Source organism: Dermacentor variabilis, chromosome 2 (assembly GCF_050947875.1).
Source record: "Dermacentor variabilis isolate Ectoservices chromosome 2, ASM5094787v1, whole genome shotgun sequence".
NCBI lineage: Eukaryota > Metazoa > Arthropoda > Arachnida > Ixodida > Ixodidae > Dermacentor > Dermacentor variabilis.
Genome location: NC_134569.1, coordinates 204,749,944 through 204,768,072, shown reverse-complemented (window position 1 = coordinate 204,768,072; position 18,129 = coordinate 204,749,944). Strand labels below are relative to the sequence as shown.

Here is an 18,129-nt window from a genome sequence, read left to right as displayed (position 1 = left end):
CTGTAAACAGTGTATTCGAAGCTAGTTGAACTTGTAACAAACAATGCATCGCAAAAAGATATGCACGGCAGCCATCCGACGTACACCAAACCGCAGCATCTGAGCAAAGAAAGTGTCGCTTTAACACTCCTTCTATTCCGGAAGGTAAGCAAAACTGTAGAGCACTGAACATGATTTTTCAGTTTGGTTCAGTGTTCCCTTTGATGGCGTAGCTGGCTTTCGCACGCAGAGAGCGCAAGACTTGAGTGACTTCGTGTGCATAGTGCAGAGTACATAAAATAACAAGGAAAACGAAGACGGGAATGGGTACTAAATACACCCAGAGTCTGCTCAGTGTAATTGTTTGCACAGGACAGACAGAAAGAAAAGCTGGCAAGTCTGCCTTGGCTAGTATGCCTAGTATTGGCTAGTATTGCCTAGTATGGCTAGTATTGTAGGGGCTGCTGGCATGCTAGGTGCATGGCACCCCGGCAATACTAAGCAGCAGACGGCTACCAAAGCATTGTTACGATTTTTGAGACTGACAAACTTGCACAATTGTCTTCAGCACTGACTAAGTGCAGTTTCTCAAACTTTCCCACTACGTGACAAGCTTTAGCAGTACCAAACCTACCATGGCTCTCCCCCCCCCCTTTCTTTTTCTTTTCTCGCAATTCAAGACTTCTGAAAATTTGCTTTTTTGAATGACGGAAGATACATTCACGCCTTAATTTATTCAGTGGACATTAACCGCGTAAGAGCCAGCTACCAAAAAATACTTATTAATGTGTTTAACAAGGATTGATTGAATCATTTAGTCTAAGGAGAAGGATGTATTTGTTTTCTTGATACAACTGCATCTGCTAAACCCCAACTCTACAGTTTTGGCGAGACAGAACTGGCCGTGTTCGGTGAGCTTGCTTTGCGGTGACCGAAGGTTAGACCGCCGTTAGGCTTGCTGATTATTGTCTCTTTTGCGGCCGTAACAAGTATTACACTCGACAAAATAATCATACACACACACGCATATATATATATATATATATATATATATATATATATATATATATATATATATATATATATATATATATATATATATATGTGTGTGTGTGTGTGTGTGTGTGTGTGTGTGTGTGTGCATGCATAACTTATTTGTACACATGGTCTCCGCGTGCCTCCCAGTGCCTAAATTTAGGAAAACCATAAAGCTTAATTTGAATACCCTGTATATAAATTATAGCGAAGAAGAGGAACGTTATAGTGGGCCATGCTCTCCAGCGCTTTCTAGTGGCTCAATCTCTCCATGCTTTGCTCGAGAAACGCCGCTCGTGCTTCGAGTCCGTAAACTTGCTCAGACGGTCGGCCCAAACGCTGGTGACTAATAAACACCTTTACAAGTGGGGGAGAGGGCTTCATCCTACAACGTCACTTCCGTAACTTCGAGCTGGTACCCTGCGCTGAACCATGCCTGAAAACGCATCCCAGCAAGCGCCTCCTCAATCATTCATGTGCTCTGATGTGCGTCGCAAAATCGCCCCTGCCATTTTCAGCCTGGCGGACGATAGTGACGTGGAGGTCTTTCTGGCGACGTCTGGGAGGGTCAGGGTCCACAACAAATGAGACGATCTCGCAAAGCTGAGCAACGTACTCTACTATCTCTCGGGTGTCACTAGTCTCTGGTACAACAACCATGAGACCAGCTTTCGGACGTGGTCCACGTTCAAGCCCTCTTCAATGGCTTTGTTTGGTCGCCCTGATGTGCGCGCGCTGCTTGCGGAGTCGCGTTTGCGAGGCCGTACGCTGCAGCCGGGTGAATCATTTCCCAGCTACATTTAAGATGTTCGGGACTTGTGCAAGAGAGTCAACGCGACGATGTCGGAGTCTGGCAGAATCTGAAATGTGATGAAAGAGATAGCGGACGATGCTTTTAACACGCTACTTGCAAAAAATCCTCAGTCCGTGACTGACATCGTCACTTTGCCAAGGCTACGAGGAGCTACGTAGGCATCGCTCGTTGACACGTCGCCCTTTATCGCGTGACGACCTCATTGCTGGTTTGGCTATCATACCCGACGAGTCAGCGCTGTCTCCAGAAATGACAGCGTTCTTCCGGGAGGAATTTGCACACCAGCTCTGCTTGATGTCCTCCGATCAGCCGCCGCATATGCAACAGCCTGCCTCTAATATTATGATTTCGCTCCATCACGCGATCAAGCAAGAAATCACCGAGGTCATGCCAGACCAACGCCAACATCTTCCTGCTGATGCAGTTCTCAGCTACGCTGAAGTCGTTGCCACGGCCCAACCGCTATCTCCAAGTATGCGTCTCCGTTATGGCGAGGACCCGACTACAGCCCGCCATAGAGCCGTATCGCACGTTATTGTAATCGTGTGCAGCCGCCTAGCGCCGCACCCCCCGCGACAAGCCAGCCCAACCGTCCATATTACGACCCCGTCGGCTATGTCACCGACATTGCGTCTGACGTCTTCAACCCACCATTCCCTCCTCTCCATCACTCACTGTCGCCGATGCGACCTCGCCTCGTAAAGGCTGTTTCACATGCTGCGACTGGAACGATGAAAATCGGGGCAGTCGCACGCGTCGCAATGCGATTTTTAGAGGGCTCATTTCACATGATTGCGATTTCAACAATGCGATTGGTGCGACGCCCAGGGTTGCTTACTGCCAGGTTTCGTGGCATACGCTGTATAATTATTTTAATGTAATGAATGAAACGTTTACATTATAATATTGTGGACATTTATTTATTAGGAGCAAGTAATATGCGTGTTTTATGATTCTAAAACGTGTTGAAGTTGAGACTTGTTTTGGAGTGCGCAGCGGCGGTTTCTGAAGTTCAGTGCGACGTGGCTGTTCGCAGGTGGTTCGGGGCTGTGTGTTTTCTCATCTGCGTTCTATGACCGTTTCGTTCTGCCTGCGCTACAACAATCTACAAGATGACCTAACGACAAGTTCATATAGCTACCCTCACCGAATATGCAGTATTCGAAATTCGGCGGCCACGAAGTCGTCGTGACAGCCCAACAAGATCCTCGCGCTACCCGTGCTCGGCGTCAGCTTCTGCAGAAATGATGTGTGTATATTGCTCGTGGTTGCGCATATGCGGTGCCTGCTGCTAGCCACGTTCTTGCGCTAAACGCAACAAGCATCAACCCGAAAGTCCTCGTGTGCCCCTCAACGAAGCCGCAAATGATCTGTGTGATTACTGGACGTGGAATGAAAATTGTGTTGTGAAATTCAACATTAGCGCTAGCCTGGTTCGTCCATCGCCATGCGTGTGCTGTGAGTATATATATGGGAGTCCCCTCTGAATATTTCTAAAGGCGCCAAAGGCGACGCATCAAATGTTTTGAGTAGTTACCGTCACTTTTGTAGGAACCTGTACGTTGTAACATAGCATTCTAAAAGACACGCTTCTCATCCACTTTGCTGTCCTGTTTCTCGCGCTGGTAGTATACTCTGAACTTTTAACAAGAATATCACATCAATACGCGCTATCCATAATGCAGAATCGCAGGCACACGGCAGGCGCACTTGCCGTATCGTTTTTCAGCTTTCTGCTCAGCCTCGAACGTCGCTGACGGTTAGCCTGTTTCGTGGAAATAAATATTATTATTAGATTATTAATGTTATTAGATATTATAGTTTCTTCACTAATTTATAGCAATCATCCATATTTCTTATATTAGTCATGTATTTAAGCTGTAATTAGATCAACATTGTTACGACATGCTTATGGAAGTCATTTCAAACTAGATTGCCAACCAAACAAGAGATAGTAAAAATGCAATTCTCAATGTTTATTCCAATTTGGTTTTCCTCAAACGGATTATATTGGTAGAATTTTATGCCTGCTTGTATTGCCTGCAATTCAATGTTCAGAGCTGGAAAAACTGATTCCTTTTCTTGCTGTCGAAAGGCTGCGTCAATGTCGATAGCAAGCTATAATTATTCATTTCGAATGTGTTAACAATGACTATATCTCTAAGCTCATCAATGCGTTTTTGTTCCACGAAGACAATTAAGTTTTCTTTCTCCCTCTCATTGACTGTCATGGAATGAAACTGTTCACTTATATAAGTATCAGGATGCAAACATTCTGGAGTTTGTCCTGAGCATTTGTCTGCATCTTATAGTGCGCATGTTTGTATCAAGTTCTGGTGTTGCAAGCGCAGTGATCTACGCATATTGTTATATTGCAAGAAACGAATTTGTTGAACTTTGTTCTCAAATCTACAATGTGGCCATGCAGTAACGACCGCATTAATAAGCAAAAACAAACTGCAGATTCAGTGTATGTGTTGGAATCTATGCGAAGTGAAGTTTTTGTCAAGTGGTCAATTAAATGCTGTTAAAGCAACTACGACATATACAATTTGACTTATTTTCAACAATCCAACATGTCATCTTTTGCAAGGTTTGCTTGTGCACTGCATAGGTCACAACCTTAATATCATGCAATCTTTATGCATTACACTGTTCACAAACTATACCGAAATGCAAACGGCAGTTAATGTAGATGCACCCTGCGAGACATCAGCACAGTGACGTTTGTGCGAGGTGTATGCAGATGAATGAATGACATGTGCTTATGTACTTATTTATTTATATACCTCGCAGGCTGCAAGGTTGGAGTATTATGTGAGGGGGAATAAAAAAGTAATTTAAGAAGGAAGAACGGCACAACATTAAGAAAAAACAGCAAATAAACAATACCAATAAATGCACCAACTAGCCCAACGTGTTTTACTGGCACAACGTTATACAATACTTAACAAGCAATAACAGAAAAAGGTACTGCCCATGCACGCTGTACAGATGGTAAACCAGCGAAGCTCGAATGTGCGGCCCCGGTGTTTATCACTGCGTTAATTCCGATGGTTTATTCAAGTCTTTCTATATTATTGGTTATGTCTATGTTTCTTAATGAGGTTATGCACATGTTTGGCTTGGGTTTATCACATTGTTTATTTGGAATGACACACATCGCGCTTTGCAAGATCACCATCATCGAAGGTGCAATGAGTGGTTCATTGTGTTAATCCAGCGGGTCCATCAAATTCTTTTTGAATTATGTTACGCATTTGTGTTTTGTAATGCGTTAATCATAGTATTTATGACTCGGTTATGCACTGTAGTTACCAAGTGACACACCGGGGCTGCACATTTCATTTAATTAAGTAGAGGGACACATTTTTGAACCTACTGGGAAGTCGGAGAGAGACTGCTGCACGTGCGTTCTGCTGCTAGAGAGAAACGACGGCACTACTGGTGTAACCAATGGCCCACCACACCTTTGCTGCGAGATAATTATGACTTCATGATCTTGTCTTAACCCCGTCCCCCTCTGTGTACCTTCCCTGCAATAATACGTAGATATATGTATCTTTGAAATGCATAAGCATTTCTATGCCTACCCAACAAGAAATTTCTCCGTCCATCATGTAAGACGAATAATGGCTCACAACCCCCTGAACAATGGCTCATACCCCTCCACTAGGGTTTTTGTGATCGGACCACGAGTGTTTCGCCTAGGCATATACAGCTGCACTGTAAAAAGAATGAACACCTTTCTGCTAGAGACCAAGACGACCATGAGGCGTACTAACAAATGAAAGTTTATTGAACATGCCGAGAACATGCCGAGTGGTTGACAAGCAATAAATGGAAGTTACACAAAAAGGAGAAGCAAAAAGTGATGTGTGTCCATACAGATCCCAACAGAAAACGTATCCGTCTCTGAAAGTGTAACTTAGGTCATGCTGACAAGATTCTCCCAGTCTCCTTGCATCTAAAGCTTCTGTAATTACTCTAGACATCCGATCTCCACAGAATGCTAGCTTCCTCCGCTACAGTGCACTCTCGACATCTGAGCGTGCATTGTAGAGAAAGAAGCTAGCATTCTGTGCAGATCGGCTGCCTAGACAAATTACGGGAGCTGTAGATCTAAATATGCTGGGAGAATCTTGTCAGCACAGCCTCCGTTAGAAATGGATGCATTTCCTGTCAGGAAACACACATGAATTTTTGCTTCTCCTTTTTGTGTATGTTTGGTTTAGTGCTTGTCAGCCAGCATTTACTCGGTGTGTACATTAAACTTTTGGTTCGTAGATCATCTCGGTTTTCTTGTTCGTGCTTTGTGTTCTCTGGTGCCATTTGCAACCAGGCTATTAATTATTTTTTAACTGCAACAAGTCACTTTAGTGGCCCTTATGATGCATCTGTGTACCTTATACCATCTTTTATTTGGCCAATGTAGCAAGAATGTATAGTGTGAAGCAGTAAGAACAGGGTACGCTAACTTCTAATTAAGAGGTTTACTGTGAAAATGCAGTGATCTATAAAGATTACCAGAAAGTAGTAAGAATGGATAGTGTGAAGCAGTAAGAACAGGGTACGCTAACTTCTAATTAAGAGGTTTACTGTGAAAATGCAGTGATAAATGCAATGATTACCAGAAAGTAGTGCAGCAATAAAACCTGATAAAAACTAGTACTTGATGAAACCAAACATAAAAGCAGGAAAGGGAGGATATACATATAAATATACAAGTCCAGGGAAATAAGCATTGGGATCACCATGTGTGCTTGTGGCTACCTTCCAAGAAACTCTTTTTTTTTTCAAATGGCATGGAACTGGAAGAATGTGCTTGCATAAGCAAGCTGTCAGTCTGTCTATCGGAATAACAACAGTGTTTCTTGAAAGGTGCTGGCATGCAGGATTGGCAATTGTAATGATTTTTTCCTGCACTTGGAATTTTACTGTATCTTCTTTCTGTAGCATTTTTATTTATGTTTGGCTGCATCAAGCACCCATTTTTATCTAGTCTTCAAAGATGTCTTTCTTTTTCTGTGGAAAACACGGGGAAAGCGGGAGACGGAAATTCAAGACGATGAGCAAAAGGAGAACAAGCTGAAAACAGGAGCCAACGTTTCGACAAGTGGACCTTGAAGAAGACAAGTCCACTTGTCGAAACGTTGGCTCCTGTTTTCACCTTGTTCTCGTTTTGCTCATCGTCATTCTTTTCTTTAATAAAATTAAAACATGTGGTTTTACGTGCCAAAACCACTTTCTGATTATGAGGCACGCCGTAGTGGAGGACTCCGGAAATTTTGACCACCTGGGGTTCTTTAACGTGAACCTAAATCTAAGTTTTCGCATTTCGCCCCATCGAAATGCGGCCGCCGTGGCTGGTCTTTCTTTTCTGGTAATTTGTATGCAAATTGGTTATACAAAGTGACACTGCTTCATGCACTATCAACAGGATGACACCCTTGCAACATTTGTGTGTGTGTGCGTGCGTGCGTGCGTGCGTGCGCGCGTGTGTGTGTGTGTGTGTGTGTGCGTGTGTGTGTGTGTGTGCGCGTGTGCGTGTGTGTGTGTGTGTGTGTGTGTGTGTACGTGCACACGCGTGGATTTGGATGTGAAATCGGGCCCTTGGGCGGAGGTATGATTCTTCTCCTGTGCAGCCTTATGAATTCATTAACTATAGTGCAACAGAAATACGATGGACAAAAGAGAAGTGAACACACAGAGCGCTTCGTACTTGTCCGTTGTCTTCCTGTGCGCATTAGTTAATAAAGAACACACACCAACTCGTCCAGTTTTCAGTCACCATGTCGGGCTTATAAACCCGCTTGTGTCCTGGAATATATGCATGGCTATGCATCTGTAATTTAATTTCTGGCCATGTGCTTGCAAGTCGCGTGTCAATCTCCTGATTTTCCTGACAATATCGTGTGATGTGCAGGGTGTAATCTGCACTACAAGTGCTGCTTTGATTGCTTTCAGTTCAGCTTTGCTTCCAGTTCAGTTCATGACCTGGAATGGTACTCACTTATATGGGGTTTAGTTTTATGTAGTGCCATACTACTGTTGCACTGCTACTGCAACATCAGTGTACTATGTGTGTCTGATGTTTGCTTGCATATTCATGATTAGCAACCTCCTCTGTGTTTTTGACAGTAGCATATAGACTCCTGGCCTAATTGTTTGCCCCCATATTGCACGGTATGGGCCTGTTGTGTTTCAAGTTCAGGTGCTCTCGAGGTTGTTTCTGAAGGGAGGGGTAGTCGTCTTTGCATCTCATATGCTAGCTGGCATAGTATCTTGGGACGAGGTTCTGAGCTCTTGAGACAATGGATTTGTGCTGCAGGCTGCAACTCTACTCTGTCTAGGTGCTTGTTCGTTAGCTCTTTCTCATAGAGGTCTTCAAGCGTGGTATAGTTGGAAAGACCTGTTATTACTACCCGATGTCTGTACTCGATGAGTTGTATTTTTTGTGTGCTGCTGGTAATTCATACCGTACCATACCTTGGACACAAGCACAGCATCTGCGATTTTCCATAGTATCCACTCGTCCACTCCCCGTGATTTCAAGATTATTCTTGTCACTAGGTGAATAATTTGCGTCCAGGCATGACATAATTTTTTCACCCACGTTCTGGCTCTGCCGTTATGGTCTTACACTAGCTGAGGATTTGTGGATGCTGACTTGCAGGTATGTTTCTCCAGCTATTGGCAGCACAATATGCAATCTGGAGTAGTTCTTGATTCTAGTCTTTTTTTTTCCGACGTCGATGTAAGCTGACTTATCAGAAAGCGAGAGGCCAGACTCGCCAAGAAAGTCTGCAGTGTTGTCGAGCGCTTGTTGCATCATTCTTGAATTCTGTATAGATAGCTTTCCCATAGGCTGTAGTACACCATAGGCTGTAGTATTTCCTGTAGTATACCTGTGTTGTTGGTGTGGGTGTGCCAAATGTACCTCCAACTCTCACCTGGAATTTTCTGTCTTTCAGAAATTTACTGTTTAACTTAAGTGCTCTAGCAGAAATGTTTTTGCTCATAGCTCCTCTTATTAGAGGAGCATGAGGTACTGCTGTTAGAAGCCTCTTCACTCTCTTAATTCTTACATAAGCAGTATTACATAATGCCCTGCAATAAAGTTTCTGCTGCTTATGGCCCACTCATATCTGCCAGAACGGACAACTCTTAAAAAAAGGTTTTCTTTGTGCTGTGTGCGCGACGTAGTATGAGCATTCATGTCTTGACATTTATGCATCTGTAAAACCAGCATCCTGACAAGAGTACTTGCTGTACCTGATTATGCTTATTTGTGCAATGTTGCTGAACAATACATATTGATGCAATGAATGTTTACACACTCGAATTATCATCAAAGATGGTTGTTTTACAATTGTGCCCTTTGCTTTCGATTGGTGTTAGATTTTGCATACGCATGCCCCCTTATGCCTGAGTTTTGAAATTTAAGGGTTCAATAAAAGGTGATGAACTAAATCTAAGTGCAACAGCTTTTTTTTTACCTATGACTCCCATCGAAATGCGACTTCCATAGCTGGCAAATCAACCCCTCGCCTTGTGTTAGCAGCAGAATGCTATAGCCCCAGTGGCAGGTGAATAAAGTAAAGAAGAATATTTTTACTGATATATTTTTCTTGCCTGTATGTAAGTAAAATTTGGAATAAGTTTGTAATTACGAAAAAGCCTCATGTGTGGTCCTTTATTGAATAAACCACATATTGTGTATACCGTAATTGAAATGCACAAATTTGTTCTAAAATCATCGGGTGACATGTCCTTGCAAGTAGCATGGTATTTCATTACTTATAAAGAGTAATCACAACGCATATTGCTGTATGGGTTTACGCACTAATATATGTGATCATAAACTCATTAGAAGCTTATTAGAAACATGTAAGGCATGAATGTTTCTGCACACTTGGTCAGCTGTGAACGTGCAAGAACTGCTTGAACTGGCTGACTTCACTGCACAGTTTTGATTTACTTTTATTCAACGTGTCGTTTTCTACTGTTTTATCCCCCCAATAATGGCTGTTTGCCGGCTTTTCGCATTGTTGCACGAGTTTTAAATGACGGTGCAGGAAGTTACGTTGCCACTGTGCTACTATAGCAAGCGAATAATTTACTTAATTAGCTGTAGATTTAATAACCTTTCAAAGCAAATGCTAATACAGGTGCAGTAAGGATACAAAGTCCACAACGTAGTCAATCTATCGGTTCCTGTGCAAGAAAAAAAATTATCCAGAGAAGAGGCGCAACTTAACGTGCATGTAATATTCAAAAAGGAATTAACGACGCTGTTTATTCAAGCCACGGATTTGATGCTATTGTAGAAAATTCATTACGATAGCATATGCTTTTGCTCTGTGAAATTTAATGAGTGAGGTAAGATAACCTTTCAAGATGCATCGGCAAATCTACGCTTGAAAACTTACAAGAAAATGCAACTGAACGGTACCGCGTACAGCCCAACCTTGAAACTTGGGTACTTTGCTGTCTCGTCATTTGCCCTTGCCGAGGTTGAAATAATTCAAGCTGCTCCGTAAGCGCGATTTTTGCATGCTACTCAACAAAAGAAAACTGGCAGAAATAATATATATATATATAGATATAGTCATAAGAAGCCAACAAAGACTGACACCAAAGGACAGCATAGGGGAAATTACTTGTGCCTAATCAATGAAATAAAGAAACAATAAATTATTGGAAACGAAAGTGGATGAAAAAACAACTTGCCGCAAGTGGGGAACGATCCCACAGCCTTCGCATTTCGCGTGCGATGCTCTACCAATTGAGCCACCGCGGCACCGTTTCTCCATCCGCTTTCTTGGGTATTTATGTTTCCTAGTAGAACCCTGGGAGTGTTAGCCAGCGCCACCACTCACAGACCTTGGCGGCTGATGTGGAACATCCTTTCTGCCGCAGGCGTCACGAGAACGTGGTCTCTTTGGGTGAAGGCAACCGGTCAATAAACCCACACCTACTACCTGAAGGCATCATTGTTGCCGGATTCGTGACCCTCGTTATGTAATAAACGAGAAGAAAGGGGGTTAACCGAGGGGTCTGATTTGTATTAATCATATCACAAGAAGCCAACAAGCAGTGACCCCGAGAACAACATAGGGGAAATTACTTGTGCTTAATAAACGAAATAAAGAAACGATAAATTAATGGACGACGCCACACGTCGACGTCATACCATCGTCATCACTGCATGATCGTCATGCCATTGTTGACGTCCCGTCGCAACGACAAAATCGCCGTATGGCGCCATGGTCGTTCCATCGTCATTTTGCAGTAAAAGTGCGCTGTCGTCAACCCATCGCCCTCATAGCTTAGTCGTCTTGCCATCGTCGTGGGTTGACTTTCGTCATCCCTTTGTCGTCATGCCATTGTCGACGCGTCATCGTCGCCACATGATTGCTATCATTTTAACATCGATATGCAATCGGCGTCACCCCAACATCGCCAGCACATTGTCGTCATGCCGTTTTCAATCTAGCACCGTCATACCGTGGTCATCCTGTGGCCTTCGTCACGCCATCGTCGTCATACCATCTTCCCTCGTCTTTGCCACATTTGCGTCGCCTACACCTTTAATAAATGCTTCGCATTACAAATAATTATCAAAGATAGCTTCTTCCCGAATTATTTTGCTTCTCCATCCTTTACTAATAACATAATCTCGTTGGTGTCATTGTTCATAGGTGTGATTTATCCTTTTGTATTACTGAACCAATCCTTTTATTCTTTTGCAGAAACATTGTGAAAATTGTCCCAAGAAGCCTAAGATGCGGCGGAACTACTCTTGGCAATGCTTTGAAGAGGAGCTGGAGGTGAGAACCCCCAGTGACGTCAAGCACTAATTACGGCTGTAAATTTCCAGCTGTTAAAGTTTTCTGCAATGTACATCACACTTTACGCGTTTAGATGTTCTCTGCGTCGTATTCGTATTCTTCATACTTATTAGCCTGTGCTCGCAACTGTGGCGGCAGCCAATTATTTTGTGTTCTTGTAGTGATCAATGCCGGACAACGTCTACATATCTAAACGTCCCATTCCAACCAGCACATTGTTTTTTTCTAACATCTTTCTCACCAGGATAACCTCCACTGTGGACTTGTGAAGATCATCAAGCCACACTCTCCGCCGTCGCATAAGGTCGAGGTACCGTTGTTCCGCCTGAAACAAACATGTTTCCTCTAACTATATCACGCATGTTTCACATACTAAACAAGCTGTCATATATTCGTGCAGCAAGACGCTCCGTCTTCGATAAGTGCACGACACGGTGAAATGTTAGGCTGTTGTGCCAGGGAACGCTAATTTATTCTATCTTGTTTTCTTTCACGCAGGTGCCACATCCCCTGGAATTGCCTGTGGTCAATCAGTGCCCCGCCTTATAGCCTCCAAGTCAAATTTCACTTATTCCGTCCACCATTACGTGCTCATTGCTTGTCTTTGTGCTTTGCATACACCGGTTCCTAAGCTCCTTTTGAACGAAGTGCTACAGCAGCATTCGATATATTGCGAAAAAGCAATATCTACTACGGGATCGGTCACCTGCTTTTATGCTCCGCGTTCTCCGTATTCGCCTATGTTTCCGCTTTGGTTTTGAACTCCCTCAATGCTAACTTCACCTGACGCCACAAATTTTCGTGAGAGTACGCAGAAACTACAACTGCATGGTGATGGACAATAGGATTGCACAGACATTTCTGCAGTTTCAGCATAAGGCAAATTTGGAAACTTTGCCTCGAGTTTACTTTATTCCCCGTATGTCTTTGGCAAATTCTCCCAAATAAAATAAATATTAGTCGTTAAACATCTAAGATTCCGTCACATAGACTCGTTTGCATGATCGCGAATTATAATTTAGGTAACTGATGTTCCGGAGTACCTGTTATCACAGTGTCATGACAAATTCACCAAAACCAGCACTTCCTGTGACCACCATCGTCATCGTCATAATTTTTCGACGCCATCATCATAAGACCAACGCTTCGTTCAGCACTCTGGCAAACTCGTTTTTCTGCTGCCATTCGCTTTGCCTGGCATATATATCTTTATTGATAATTATTCAGCGTGCGACAATAAAATTCCATTTTTTTTACAGCACAAGGAACCACTGCTTGTCCTACCGAGCAAACAACAATGTTTGAATGTGTCTTGCGCATAAAGACGTGGAAACTACTTGCTTCTTCGAAGCGTTTGACTTGATGTACTTTGCGCCGAAATAACATACAGAGATTTCGATTTGAATTTCGCCCTGAAATGAGAACACACACTTCTACGTACTGGGGCTCACGCCGACTTCTTTCTCTGACGATAGACGTCGGCTGGAGTAATAAAAGGTTCTATTTGAGTCTATTCTTTTTTTTTTTTTGCTTTACAGCTACTCCTATAATTTCTCCGAGCGGTATGTTTTCAGCAGGATTGGTTGGTCGCGATGGGTGGATGATATAAAAGAAACACCATCGAGAAAATGGATTGTTAAATTGTACCTACCCAGTGCTTCTAGCGGTACAGTAGGTCGCTGAAAATTTGCTGCTGCGAAAACAACTACCGTATCTTTTCGGATATAGGTCGAGCATTGTTTCTTCTTTTCTTTTTCTTTTGCAAAGGTCACCTAACGTGATTTATCTACTATGTCACTGACCAAAGAAGATCGACATATATTTGTGAACAAAGCTACGAAAAGGGCGGAGCTAACAGAGTGCCTCCGTCGCGCCCACCGTAAATATACTCTTGAAATTATCCAAGCTGCATATTTCTGCATATTCAGTGCACTTGACGGCACCAACGCCGTCATTTGAAGTATTGAGGACGCCTGCGTAGCATCCGACGAGGACGACTTTGGCGTTTCCGAACAAGAGGTGAAGGACAGATAGGTTAACCAGATTAAGTGTCGCGTTGGCTACTCTGCCCACGGCAGAAAAAAATCAGAAAAGAGGAGATTTCCAAAAATAAAACAAATAAAATGCATCAGTACAAAGGGAATGCCAAAAGATCATCATCACCATCGTTCGCGTCATATCGTGCCACTTGTCAAATCAGGGTGACTAGTTGACTATGTCAGAGCGGCGTTTCAAAGGGATGCCAGTAAATAATCATCATCATTAGCGTCGTATCGTGCCACTTGCTTTGCGATGTGAGATGCGCGCCGCGTAGCGTCTATACGTGCGCCATTTGCATTGCCATTGCATATTATTATATCAGGTGGCACGCCAATTAGCAGTTGCATAGTTAGTGCTACAAGCAAGGAGTTTTTCAAACCTCCTTCGGTACAACGTAGATAAGTATTGAGTAAGGAAAAGAATATTATAGAGATGTATAAATATTTATGTTATGAAAAACATGTATGACATACCTGATTAATTCAAGTAGCGTAGGTGACTGTCACAGTCCCGTTTCAAAGGCAATGTCATTAAATCATCATCATTACCACCGTATCGTACCACTTGACACGCGATGTAACATGCGCGCCGCGTAACGTCGATATGTAGAAACTGTGCATTGCAGTTCTGTTGTATTCCGCCAAGTGTCCCGACATGTAGCATGCAGTTGCATATGGCAGAAGCACGCTGCTTGTAGCTGGACCTGGTTGACTCGGGCAGGCTAGGAGACTAGTTTTCACCACGCTGTATAGAAGGGGACGCCAGTAGACCATCATTATCACCATCATCGAAAGCAGCGTACCGTGCCACGGGTGAAGGTATGCGACATGTGCGCCTCGTAGTCTGGACCCCTTTTACCCTTCGGTACACGTTACGGTGCCTCCTCGCAATGTATGAACTGCTGCTGAAGAAGAGAATCGTAGAGCTACACGGGTGGCTTCAACCAGGCAAAATCGGGCCTCAGCTGACCGCTGTGAAGAGATCAAAACAAGTCGCAGCGCAAGCCGCAGCTCGTCGTCGATGCCGGGAGGACAGCTCGGATCGTTCTCGGGGAAACGACGCAAAGAGATTTCGCCGCGAAGACCCCGTTGTGCGTGTTGCCGAAAATGGAGCTCCTATGAAGCCGCACCTCCAGCTTACGCTGTGACTGTGCTGCGTGTGTCGTGCAGACCTGTGACTTTGTCGATATTATTGAGGTCAGCCGTTTGTTTTTACGCTGCTCGGACTAGAGAGGCAGCGCTGAGCAGTAAGTGGTTCTATTTCCATTTAGCAGATGGCGCCACAGCAATAGCGCTGGTGATGCGTTGACAATGCGGAACACTACGAGGGCCTAATTGCTTACTGCATCATTAATTTAGTACTCTGATCCGGTATGGTAGTTGGAGACAGTGGTGAGCAAACGCCAAATAGACGGTGAGCGGATGGTGCGGAGCGTGTGAGCACTTATCAGGGTGTTCACTGTTAGTAAAACTGTCTATGGAGGCTGCATTGAACTGCTCAGGAAGCGTTTAGGTGAAGCGACGCCCCGCAGTGCCATTGATGGAAACATAGCATATAGTTACAACACAATATTTTTTGTGTCACTGCACTAACAGTGGCGAATGTATCGTGAGGATGGCAAGCAAACGCTGAGCAGACGACGCGGCACGGAGGAACACATATTGAGAAGCATTCAGCCTTCCTACTGGCTTAAGATCCCTACGGCTTCCCCAGTGCTTCAAGGAACTAGTAAGGTAGAGTACAGCTCGCAGAGCACATTGCTAGCGCGAAAGGTTGGTCAGTGGCAGACAAGGTGCTTGGCTGTGCCGCGTATTTGCATAGTTTACATTGCAGTGCATCATGCATAGGCGCCGACTACGGCGGAGAGGGGGGGGGGGGGGAGCTCAGGGGCTCGAGCACCCTCCTGAGTTTTCCGGGGGTCCCGAGACCCCTCCCCCCAGGCGATGTCGAAAGTCCTACCCCCTCCCACACACACTTAAAGTGTCATTACTAGAGTTTTTTCACCCACATCACTTGAGGTTTCTTTTCACTTGCCTCCACCAATTCACTTACATTTTTATTGCGTAATAGCTTACTGCATTATTGCTGGCGCGGCCGTACTTGGCTTTTAATACATACTTTCGCTTTATTTCTGCAAATATTCGCAATAGGAGGACCAGTGCATTAGAAGCACCAGCGGCGGCTGCCATCAGGGGCGTAGCCAGGGGGGGGGGGGGGAGGCGCGGCGTATGGAACCTCAGCCCCCCGAAATATTTTCGTGCTGTCATGCACTGCCGACCCAAACAACCCCGGCGCCGGAAACCATTCTGGATTTTGTTTAGAATGCTTTTTCTGCGCTCGAACAGACATTTCAGCACGAGCATCGCTAATTCGGTCTGGATTTCGCGGCAACGCCCATACACCGAGAGTCACATAACGCAAGGAGCGTAATCCAAGCGCAAAGTTTCAAGTAGACTGTACTAGGATACCACGCTCTAGTTTCAAGAGCGTTTTCATGGCGAGCGAGCTCGTCGCGGCATCTCGCGGAGGCCGCGGAGTGTACGAAGCACATGGATTTCAATTCCGAAACTTTATGAGCATAAAGTGTGAGAAACTTTTGATGCGAAAGGTGCATTGACATTTCCATGCTTTAAATTTTCAATTCCGGAACTTTATGGGTATAATGTTCTTATAAACACTTGACGCCAAAGGTGCATTGACTTTTCTAAAGTCATACATCGGCCCATACGGCTACGTACATTTAAATATTTTGTTGCGTGGTATTGTGTGTATACGTGCACTGAACTTTATTTCCAGTGACACTTTCTGCCCTTTATCGAGCTGTATCTTCGCATTTGTATATTCCATTGTATCTTCGCATCTATAATGTATTAGGGCGAGTCGAAGGAAAGTGAGCATACCCACCTCGCGCAATAATTGTTCTGTTCGTTATCTGCGAGGCATGCATGTAGCCCACAGGCATCTCCCATTTACAGAAGTAACACGCAGGTGTGAGGATAAAGGCTCTGTAATACTCTCATACACTGGGTTGAACTTGGTTGCGTGACATAATGGACACTCCAAAAGTTGAACAACGTGGTGTTGTGAGGTTTTTGACAGCTGAAGGTATTTCCCAAACAGAAATTATTCGCCTTATTGCTGCCGTGTGCGTTGAACACGGCATTTCATTGGCCACTGTGAAGCGTTCGAGCAAACGGTTCAAAGGACGTGAAAATTGCAAAGACGATCCAAGACTGGGCCCGCCATGCAATCACCCCAACGTAATTTCAAAGGTTGATGAGCTCATTAGACAAGAACGGAGGATAAGCATCGATAAACTGGCAGAGCATGTGAAGCTCGGTTCACGCCATAACCCATGAACATTTCGGTTATCGGCTCTTGTGTGTGAAATGGATGCCAAGATTGTAGAAATAACCGCCAGAAGATGGAGAGGTTCGGCGCTGCCTTGACTCATCTGATCCGGTAACATAATGAAACTGACGACTTCTTGCCTGTAATTGTGACCGTGAACGAATCATGGTGCCACTACTGCGAGCCTGAAACACAACGACAAAGCTTACAGTGGAAACATTCGAAATCACCACCCCCCAAAGAAAGCAAAGGCCATCATTTCCGCCGGAATGATGTCGACTTTTTTTTTCCGATCGTCAGGGGCCATTACTGATGAAATTTGCTAAACCTGGAGTGACTATCAATCGTTTCCTATATTGTGAAACGCCGGATCGGCTGCGTGTCTCAGTCAAGAACAAATGACGTGGAAAATATAAAAAAATATACGAATAGGGCCATCTTGCTCCACCACAATGCCCGTCCCCACGTCGCTGATGTGGTTAGCACTAAACTGGCAAACTTCACGTGGGAAACGCTGCAACATCCGCCATACAGCCCAGACCTTGTCGCCTTGCGACTTCCACATTTTGGGGCAATTTAATAACCAGCTCATGGGAACCAGGTTCGTGTCGGACGATGACGTGAAAGAGTCACTTAGAGGCATTTTGAAGCAGCAACCGAAGGATCTTTTTGACGGGAATCACGCGACTCGTTAGCCAGTGGGACAAATGTCTAAATGCTCATGGAGACTGCTTTTAGATAAAGCACGGCGTTTGTCTTATATTCGCATTGGCTCACTTTCATTTGACCCGTCCTTGAATATTTTGCAGAACGCCTGCCTTCTATATGGCCTCTCCGTTGCGACTATAATTTCAGTGCAATTACTCACAATATATAAGACCAGTGACACCTGCTTCAGCGCAATACATTGGAACAAAGGACAGTGTCATTGAGATTTTCCCTGGCCGTTGTATATGTATAAAAATCCAAACAAGGTTCTTGAATGACAACGTTTCATTAAAATATGCGTCCTCAACTTGTTCATTTCATGGTCTTTACATTTTTCATTTTTTTTCT

At 44.2% G+C, this 18,129-nt stretch overlaps 1 protein-coding gene across 3 annotated transcripts in view; it reads left to right on the top strand.

The window, feature by feature from the left end:
• Positions 1 to 13,188, top strand: part of LOC142573056 (uncharacterized) — a 33,426-nt gene extending 20,238 nt beyond the window's left edge. For 2 of the 3 annotated variants that reach the window (XM_075682558.1, XM_075682559.1), the window contains exons 4-6: positions 11,584 to 11,661; positions 11,927 to 11,992; positions 12,181 to 13,188. In XM_075682558.1, coding sequence (XP_075538673.1) covers positions 11,584 to 11,661; positions 11,927 to 11,992; positions 12,181 to 12,231 — 195 coding nt within the window. In that variant the 3' untranslated portion in view covers positions 12,232 to 13,188. The remainder of the gene's footprint in view (positions 1 to 11,583; positions 11,662 to 11,926; positions 11,993 to 12,180) is intronic. The other variant, XM_075682560.1, reaches the window with a different exon arrangement.
• Positions 13,189 to 18,129: the final 4,941 nt, after the last annotated feature.